We start from the raw sequence: 10,072 nt of genomic DNA, 5'->3' as shown, positions 1-10,072 counted from the left end.
CAGGCTAAACTTGCGAACTCCAAATGCCACTGTTGTCTTTATGGCCGAATTGAATATAATTTCTCGCTTGGTAGCAACCCGTTCGGAGCAAATCCAAAAATAAATCTAAGGAAGCAGCTATAGCAATATACTTGCGCTCCAAGTGCGATATGGTGGCTACCGAGTGTATGTAGTGCCCGTAGAGAGAGGCGTTCACTTTTGAAAATTGCCTCCATGAAGCGTCCGGAGGTTGGCTGTCGTTATTCGTTCATCGGGCGTCGTACGCAGAAGAAGTGAACCGTTTCCTACTGTTCGCGCGCGGGTGCTACAGTTCCTGTCAGTGGCACGTGTTAGCGGTGCTCTAAGGATACCTGTTTCTTAGCGTGTGGGTGGTTGGGCTGAAGTGCGCGCATTAAGGAATATCTGTATGGCGGAAAGTGCGCGGTGACAGAGTTCAGTACTTTTTTTTCGGATACGGGTTGACAGCTACAGTTCATCTGACCAGCGTGTGTGTGTCTCGAATCGCATCCAGTGAGAAAATGGGAGAATCTAATATCGAAATGCGTTTGCAGCAGGAGCATGGAGGTAAGCGCGGTGCAATTTGATACAATATCGGTCCGCAATGTAAATATTTGAGCGAAAACAATGGATTTTTTTTCTTTGAAAAACATAAGTTTAATATACATATATATTACGCTCTTCAAGACGGCTGTGATAGGCCGTTGGCTAGGTGACTGATGTACTTTCAACGAACCTGCGGACTGTTTGTTTGGATGTTTACGGTTCTCCGGTCGTCAAAACAGTTCTGTTGTTTTGGCGAACTGTTTATTTCGTGTAATTCACCATATGGGAATTAGCTAGTCTTTCCGCAGGAGCGATTAATCAATTCGAGTTTCTGTACGATCTATTGGAGTAAATGGGATGAAATATGATAATTGGGACGTCAACTAGCTTCACGTTATCTGTGAATGCTCTTCAAGTATCTAATTTTGGAACATGTGCTTGAATGTACTAATTATATCTGTTATGTTAAAAAGTAGCTAAGACGTAGGAAGACATAATCTCATTAGCAATCCGTTACGGTTGTTTATATTCCAATCTCTACCACGCTATGCCGCGCGTAGTGGTGTAAAGTGTTGACAATATTTTAATTTGATAACCCTCGAATTTTCCTGAAATCTTCCTACCCCAACTCTCTCCGGTGGTGCTTTAATCGTTAATGTGCACCGTTTTTTAGAGAAGGGAAGACAATGTTTCTCATATCTGTTTTAAAATATATTTATTTCTTTGCTATATTGACAATTTTCAGTGGGATATGACGATTTCTACTGCAATTAGTTGTGTAAAATAAACAAATGCACTTGACATAATGTGTTCAGGCCCATAACGAGTGGTTGAGCAGGTTGGTCTTGCCAAGGGCGCTGACCTTAAGGAGAGCTGAAATCTTGATCTGCTTTAAAAAGTAAGTGAGGTATTTCCAGGTACATATTAAATAATTACGTTAAAGTCCAACTGAAAAGGAAGTCAAGGTAAACAACAAAAAGGGCGCAAACTGAGCCTCCATCAAAAGATTCTGGAATAGCTAGTTTTGTTTTCAAATGTAAAGTGGATAAAAGAATAAATAACAAAATAAAAAAATGCCGAAAATTATTGGAAACTAGAGAAACTAGTAATGGGCGGAGCGGGAACATTTTGAGGATTTTTGGATGAATTGGCCACATCGCGGGATATTGTGGGAACCTGGTACCTCTGCAAAGAGGACACTTTTTGGCCGGTTAAAAAACCCGTCTTGCGGTATGTCAAACTTCATTATTTTGCACTGGAGAACGTTTTAAGGGTTTTTTTTTAATGATCTGGTTATCCCCTGAGGTATTGCGGAAACCTGGTTCCTCCGGCAAAGAGATCACTTTTCGACTGGTTACAAAACCCGTCTAGAGGCATTTAAAACTTCATGATATTGCAAAACAAGTGCACCGAAGAACTTTTTGAGGATTGTCGGATGAATTGGCCACACCGTGGTATATTGTGGGAACTTGATTCCTCCGGCAATGAGGTCACTTGTCGACCGATTACAAAATTCGTCTTGCAGCATATCAAACTTCATGACTTTGCAAAACAACTGCACAACTTTGATGAATGAATTCCTCCCACCCCGGGGTATTGCGGGAGCCTGGTTTATCCGGCCAAGTGGGCACTTTTCGAACGGTTATAAAACCCATCTTCGATTTTGCAAAAACAATTGGAGAACATTTAGAGAGTGTTTGGTCGAAATGGCCACACACCCGTGTATTCTGAGAACTTGGTTCTTCTGACAAAGAGGACTATTTTCATCCGGTTACACTGGAAAGGAGGACATTTTTTACTTGTTCTAAAACCCCTCTTGGAGCATATCAAGCTGCTTGATTTTTCGAAACGTTTGGGAACATTTTGAGGGTTTTTGGTGAAATTGGTTATTGTCCGAGATGTTCCTAGAATCTGGTTCCATCGGGACGGGGGACATTTTTTGATCCGCTCTAAACCCCATTCTGCGGCAATTGAGGCTTTATGATCTTGCATCTATCTCTATCTTTTGTTTTCGATCGGTTCCCGGAATATCCCGGCCAATTCTACCAAACCCGCAAAATGTCCGTCAGTGCCCTTGTTTTACAAAATCAAAAAGTTTGACATGCTAAAAGACGGGTTTTGTAACTGCTTTTCGACCAGTCTAAAAGACGGGTTTTGTAACTGCAGTCGACCAGTCCTCTTTGCCGGGAGAAACAGGTTCCTGGAATACCCCGGGGTGTGCACAATTCGACCATAACCCTCAAAATGTCCTCCAGCGTACTCGTTTTGCAAAATCATAAAATTTCACATGCCGCAGAACGTGTTTGGTAATCGGTCAAAAAGTGTCCTCTTTGCCGGGAGAACCAGGTTCCCGGAATACCCCGCGCAGTGGCCAATTCGACCAAGAACCCACAGAATATTTTCCAAAGCATTTGTTTTACGAAATCGTGAAGCTTTATGCGTTGCAAGGCTCGTTTGAAAATCGGTATGAAAGTTTTTTCGTTTTCTGGAAAATACTTTCAATAATATTTCCAATACTTTCAACAATATATCCGGAACTACGGTCATTTTCGGAAAGTTGGCATCGGTTTCTAAAATTAGACAAATTTTGTGATCGTTTCCTAAAAACCGGATCATGTTTGGTTGGTTATTTTCAATGAAATGGGGGCTGGGGACGCAAAAGTTATTTTTTTATTAACGACTAAAAGTGAGTATTTTTTCTCTTTTTTATATTGTAACGACATTTAATTAACAAGGAACTGGAAGGTGTGAAATATTTTTCAATATTAAGAGCCATAGTACTCAAGGAAGTGCGAGGAGTTGAAGGAAGAAAGTTTCGAAAAGCGTGGAATGGGGTCATATGACCAAGCTTAGAGTTTCCTGGTGACTTAACCTTTTGTCTTCTACACGCAGGAGTCAGGGTATATTGGCATTAAATGCGAATCAACAGGGTCTGCGGCATGTCCGGACAAGCGTAAAGTTACTTAAATACCCTTTTTTATCGACACGATAACGGTATCACAAAATCGGGAAGCTATAAGAAAAGCCACAAATGTGGTAGCGCCTCGTCCCTGCAGTACATAATTGGCGGGGAATGTGCATCTTGTAATTCTGTTTTGAAACAATTAATGTGAACTTTTTTCAAAAATGTGTTGGGACGTGCTATAAAAAATAATAAACAATGTCCTTAAACAATGCCCTTATTCCTTTTTACTGAAGGTGGAAATGTAGCCTGGGCTCACAGAAGTCACGCTGGAATCCGCCTCAATATTGGCAGAAACCAGCCGGAATGAGGGATTTTTTTACAGGGTAGGTATTATATAGCATATTCCGAATCCAAGCCAGTTCTTGAATCCGAACCAGTTCCCGGATCTGGACCAGTACCCAGATCTAGTTCATTCCCTTTTCCCATTACCAGGTCCGGATGTTAATCAGGTCCAGATATGGTACTTAGATCCAGACAAGTGTGTGGTCTTGCTTCCCGTACATGACAGGAAGGATTGTTCATGATTTGTTGTTCACGTTCTTTGATAGAAAACAAATTTCAATTTAACACCGTCCGAAATACCCAATACTATTCCGAGTGATTGTGCTTTGGAGCTAACCGAGTGTACGCCGAAGAAAGTCGAAACTCGTCTTTATCCATATTGTGTTCGCTTTGCTTGATGCGCAATACAAGTGAGATGCTACACTCTTCTAGACAAGTTAATTTTTATTGTATAAGAATTGATGAAACATGAGTGCGACGCAGAGAGGATTTGAATGTGTTGGTTTTGCCTTTTAGGGAATATTGTTTCAATTTCAGTATTAATCGTCTTGCAGCTTGCTATTAGAGCATTTTTCTTTATTACCGTAAATGTATTACGGCCGAGTTTTGGGTGTGCTAATGCCGTATCAGACGACTAACCATGGTTTTTCATGGTGGAAGATTCTTATGAGAATGCAGCACAATTTGTTGTACATTAGTTTATGGCACTCAAATAAAATATACAGTCTTCATTACTATCACCTCAAAAGATCACATATGGTTGCCAAATATATATCTGAAGTAATTCGAGAGCCTCTTTCCAACATGGTTCTAAATAATCAAATAACGGTTCATGATAAAAATCATCCAACATTGTTTATAGCAATTGCAGACTACACATGTTAAAAAAAAACAAAAAAAAAATATTTCAAGAATTTTTTTCGGTGAGTTCAACCGAAAACGCAAAGTTTTGATTTGAAATAAAATTGGATACATTGAACAGTTTACGAGTTATCAGTGATATTACAATTTTTAATTTTCAAAAGTTAAAAGCTAGACTATTTAGAGCTAAAGAGCACCAATGAGATTTTTAGAAAAAATGAAAAATTGACCATTAAAGGTCGGTATTGAGCAAGCAAAAGTTCATGAAAAGTTTCATTTATTGTGGTATTTTTATAAGCTTAATCATGCTTTTTACACAAACGCTACACTAATAAAATGAATGAGGGAACGTTTTCTTTACGGTATCGGGCTTCGCGTAGTGCTCAGCGTAGGAGACCAAGGTGATGTCACTTTACGATCTCGGACAGTGATATTCTAAGAGATAAAAATTTGCCCTGCAGATGGAGAATGAGTCCCTCTTAGTAGGTATCACCAACCGGTAGAACATATTTTTTATGATTCTTAATAGGGAATAATTTGCGTTTACTGCATTTTTGCAATTGAGAAAACTGTCTGTCTACACACTCATCGGTCATCGAGTGGATTGACGTCAAGGAATTTTTCGGATTAACAAAATTGTGCCGAAGTCAATTGTTTTTATTTATAACACGGATGGTAGCAGTGCGTATACTACTGATAGCAATTGTATGCAAAAGAGCTGAAGGCTTAATTTGATTACAAATCCAGTCTGAACTGACTAGTTGTGTAATATTTCAATCTTTGTTATTTGAAAATGGTGTTAGAACCGCTTCAATATTGAATAATATACCAATCCACGTAGCATTTCTATGCAAAATTATTTGATTTGATTATATTTTTCAGTATGTCACATTTCTTTTTAACCTTTTATAAGGCCCAGAGTTTGGGGCTATTAATGGATGTTATATTAATAGAAACACGGTTTTTTTCACTTAGTTTAGAATATAGGGGAACCCGGGACTATTCGGACCTACTTAAGCAAATCGCCCTTTTAGGTGAATAGATGTGAAAAAAGTTACCGGTCAAAAGTCCTAATTGTTAGTTTGGAACCTCAGCTACATTTTGATGCCATAAAATGTTCATTTCCACCACTCAATGGCAGCGCTAGGCGACGATTTGCAAACCTCTACGTTTTTCCATCCTTTTACAATGTAGGGGTGATTCGGACCTCCCTACGGGGCAATTCAGACTGTCATTTTTCTTTAATTTGTTTACAATGGAATTATGTTTACCTATGAATTAGTTACAAGAGACACTCCTTAAGAAGCAAAAAAAATGCTTTACAAAAACTTAATCTGGTATGTCACAGCTGTCTATTGGCGGCACATGTATTTTCTTTGCTGTGGCATGTGCAATGGTGTGCGTAGCCGCAAGCCGCTGAACGGTGGATGACGGAATAGGGGGTCCGAATAGCCCCGTACGCTCATATCGCACAAAAGTGGTGAGCGTCTCGAAAATATCTCTGTTTCACCCAAACAAAAATCATTCCATAAAATAGGAGCCTCAAGCTTTCCAAAACACTAACCTTTTATTTTTTCACTTTTATTTGTTGCTTTAATCACGATTTTTCCATTATAATGATTTTTGTTTTGAGAATGGCAAAACAATGAAAAACGTTGTATCAGTCTTCGTAATGGTTGATGTATTTCCAACGAGATTGATGGAAATATAAAGACAAATCGAGCTGGATCGGAAATTCAGAAAGAATTTAAGGTGCGTTACTGGTTATTACCTGATTAACAATAGTTGTTTTTACAAATTTGCACCACCAACTTATAGGGTCTAGAGTATTTTTTTCAAAATCGAGCTAATTTTATTATCCAAAAGGAAATCGCCGTATTTTTTTTTCAAAAAACTCTTCACCAATCTGACACTTTTCACTGTATCTCAATAAAAAGTAATAAGAAGAGTTGCCAGACTCCAACAAGTAGATTTCATAAGATTGGAACACTTCTCACTTCATATTTCTGCGTTATGAACGAAACGAAAAGGTGGCAATATAGTTGCCATTGCCTTATAAAGTTATGAACGAAACGAAAAGGTGGCAATATAGTTCCCATTGCCTTATAAAGGGTTAAATATATAATGTGTGGTGGAATAGTCGTACTGCCATCTGAATACCTGCTCCACCAGACCCGTCCGATTCAGCCTAAGGTAACTGTTAAAAATTTAAATTTAAATTTATAAAGATTTAAATTTAAATTATAAAGAATATATGGAAATTGGTATGGAAAACTGGGTCGCATTGAAAATAAATTCCCGAAAAGCGCTACTTTAACCAATTAATGTTAATATAATCATTAAGCAAAAAAGTAGACGACTTCAAAACAAGCAAATTTTATTATTATTCATGGCAGTCCTGTTTGATTAATTGCTGTGGGTGCCTCGCGAGGTTTATACTTGTTTAATGTTTTGGATTAGTTTTCAAAGAGCCAGTTATTCACTTCAAGAAATACTTTGAATAAAAACTTAATTTTTTTAAATATATTCCGGATTGTTTACATGGGCTTCTTGCCTCTTAGCATATAGGGCAACTGCCTAGTTTTAAAAGACAATGCTCAACAGTGTTAGTTCTCTCAGAAAAAAGTTTATTAGTTTCCTTATATAAGCAAACTGAAATATTTTTGTATGTTTCTCCGACTAGTATTCTATTCAGCACAGCATACAAAATGGTCCGCTTTGTGATTTCAGATGAATGGAATCAGGGATACTCGATTGCACATATTGAAAACATAACAAAGACCCATGGTTCAGTCAGGTCGATATTTATAAAAAAAAGTGATGAGTAATAAAAAGATAAGCAATAAGCGATATTTATTGAAGTATACATATACTGCAGACCTCTGTCGAAACTAAGAGCCAATCATCGACGCCAAAGAGATCACAACACCATCTGGACCCTAGAAATAGGCTCATTAACATATGAACCGGGGCCAACGGCTGTACTTCCTTTACGAAGTAAGACGTGACCACAGATTTTTCACCTCAGAAAATCTCAACGACCTCGACAGGGATTGAACCCAGACCCACTGGGGTGAGTGGTGGTAACACTTACTACTCAACTACTGGCGTCGTCAGGATGATTATAATTTAAAAATTTACTGTATCAATTTTGTTGGTTATTTTCGGCAAATTTGAGACTAAGAGAAACGAAAGCAATGAAATTGAAAGACGGATAGGTATTCTAGAGCGAATCAGTTGTAAACTTAGAACGGAGAGCTAGGACTAGGCGTCGGCGGTAAAACATGATGATGAGTTATGTTCTACCATAGACCATGCGGTAGACTTGGGTGCAACGCCCAACTCCTACTTAGCAGAAGGCAAATAATTCTTCACATTTCCTTTCGATCATGTCCATATGAGCCTGCCTAGTCCTAGTTTTCCGTTCTAAGTTTATAACTGATTCGCTCTAGAATACCTATCCGTCTTTCAATTTCATTGCTTTTGTTTCTCTTAGTTTCAAATTTGCCGAAAATAACCAACAAAATTAAAACATAGCAACAATTTGAAAATATGTAAACGTAACAGAAATCACAAAGTTATTTTCTAGATGAGTCGGGGCTTATATCCTAAAAACACCTGAAAATAATGCACATTGATTAACGTAACATAAAGTAAATGTGTTTATAGTTGTAAGAAACGTCCCAAGTCACTATTAGGTTGATACATTCAAATTTAATTACAATATATAATGTTTTCATTTTTAACTGACATATTGGCGTGATTTTTTCCATCATGAAGCGATAGCGAAACTTCAGGGTCACATATTTTCAAATTTCGGTTGAGTATGATAACAACGGACATCTCATGAATAACACAATCACTTACTCTTTGAATGGACGTAAATAAAACAACGCTTCCTGGTGGGACCGGTAGGTATAGGTAGGTTTTGTTTGATGAAATATGTTAGCTCTAGACAATTTAAACAATACAAAACTGTAATTGAGCTAGTGCAATAAAGATAAACGCTCTGGTCCGATTCAGAGATGCACTGAAGTTGTCGAGATGTAATTCAACAACCAGGTAGCTTTCGTTGAATGCATCAATTGCAGTTTCGACATGCTCGACTATATCACCATTAGCCGTACAGTTAGTCGGAACTAGACAAACGAGGCCCAGTCGTAAACAAATTGCGTGTGATAGAGTAGCAGATTGCCAGGTATTTTCTGTACACATACTATGTGGTTTCCGTAGAGCAAAGATAGCATATACAACTGTCAACAGGCTGCTAGTTGCTACTGTGTACAGGCTGGTCGTGAACTTGGGTGTAAGATGCGCTAGTGAAAGTATTTAGTTCATCGCGTGACTTGTCTTGGTTATTCAATCTAATCTTGAATGCATTATCAATTACTTGACCCCTTACTTGTGGGAGGCACGATTACGGTTGGCAATCTCGATAATCTGTCTTCCGTAGCATGTGATGAAGATAATCATGTTAAGTGATATATGAGATACAGGATTTGAACAGATGATCGCAAGTAATTTAATAGTATCAATTTGAATCAATGAATCAAATAATGACTATAAAAATCGCAATAAAGTGTGTGTAAAAATAATGTTAAACTATTGGAAATTGAAGGAAATGGGACTAGTTCACTCGAACGTTTAAGAAATTATACGCAGTGCGGGATTAGTGTCCCATGCAGCAAACTTTGTTACTGTTTTGTATTTTTAACTTTCTTGGTATCCACCCCCGAATTCTCTTCCTTGAGTATTAAGATTAAGATAATTCATATCTATCATTACCTTGCTAATTGAATGTCGTTTTAGCATAAAAATTTCAATGGATGCTTGTAGTCTAAACCCTCAACAAATTATGTGCAAATTAATGGTTACGTTTAACTCTCTTTTGTAATTTACCATTTGTATGAAAATTATAATTTTGACTGTTTCTATTCATGGGCACATTGGGCCAGGATCTTGGAGGCTCCGCACTTATGACAGATATAACAACATACTAGTTAAATTACATGGTATTTACTACATACCAAAAAATATGAATTTTATCATTGACGTAATTGCAAACATGACACAATTTAACAAACCGTAATTCACGAAATGACGAAATGACGATTACAGACACGTAACCAGGGGGCTAGGGGCTAAAGCTTCTCCCGAAATTTTTCAAAAATAAATTTACAAAACCGGCTACTTTTAACAAAATTTGTTGCTGATTTGGTTTAAACAAATTATTGAGAAAAAGTTGAAGAAAGCTATTTATAACCACCAAAGGCAATGGTCACGAAATTCAGTGTACTTTATGCTTTTGCTCGAGCCAGTGCGAAGCGAACGACAAAAATAGTAACTTTTATATTGTGTGCCTTGTCTGAAGAATAAAATAAACTGTTACTATAATTGTTGCTGTAGTAATCTATCGAGATC

At 37.7% G+C, this 10,072-nt stretch overlaps 1 protein-coding gene across 1 annotated transcript in view; it reads left to right on the top strand.

The window, feature by feature from the left end:
* The first annotated feature begins 237 nt into the window (after positions 1-237).
* Positions 238-10,072, top strand: part of LOC131684533 (organic cation transporter protein) — a 64,662-nt gene continuing 54,827 nt past the window's right edge. The window contains exon 1 of the mRNA XM_058967505.1: positions 238-564. Coding sequence (XP_058823488.1) covers positions 519-564 — 46 coding nt within the window. The 5' untranslated portion in view covers positions 238-518. The remainder of the gene's footprint in view (positions 565-10,072) is intronic.

Source organism: Topomyia yanbarensis, chromosome 2 (genome assembly GCF_030247195.1).
Source record: "Topomyia yanbarensis strain Yona2022 chromosome 2, ASM3024719v1, whole genome shotgun sequence".
Lineage (NCBI taxonomy): Eukaryota > Metazoa > Arthropoda > Insecta > Diptera > Culicidae > Topomyia > Topomyia yanbarensis.
This window is presented reverse-complemented; position numbering and strand designations above follow the sequence as displayed.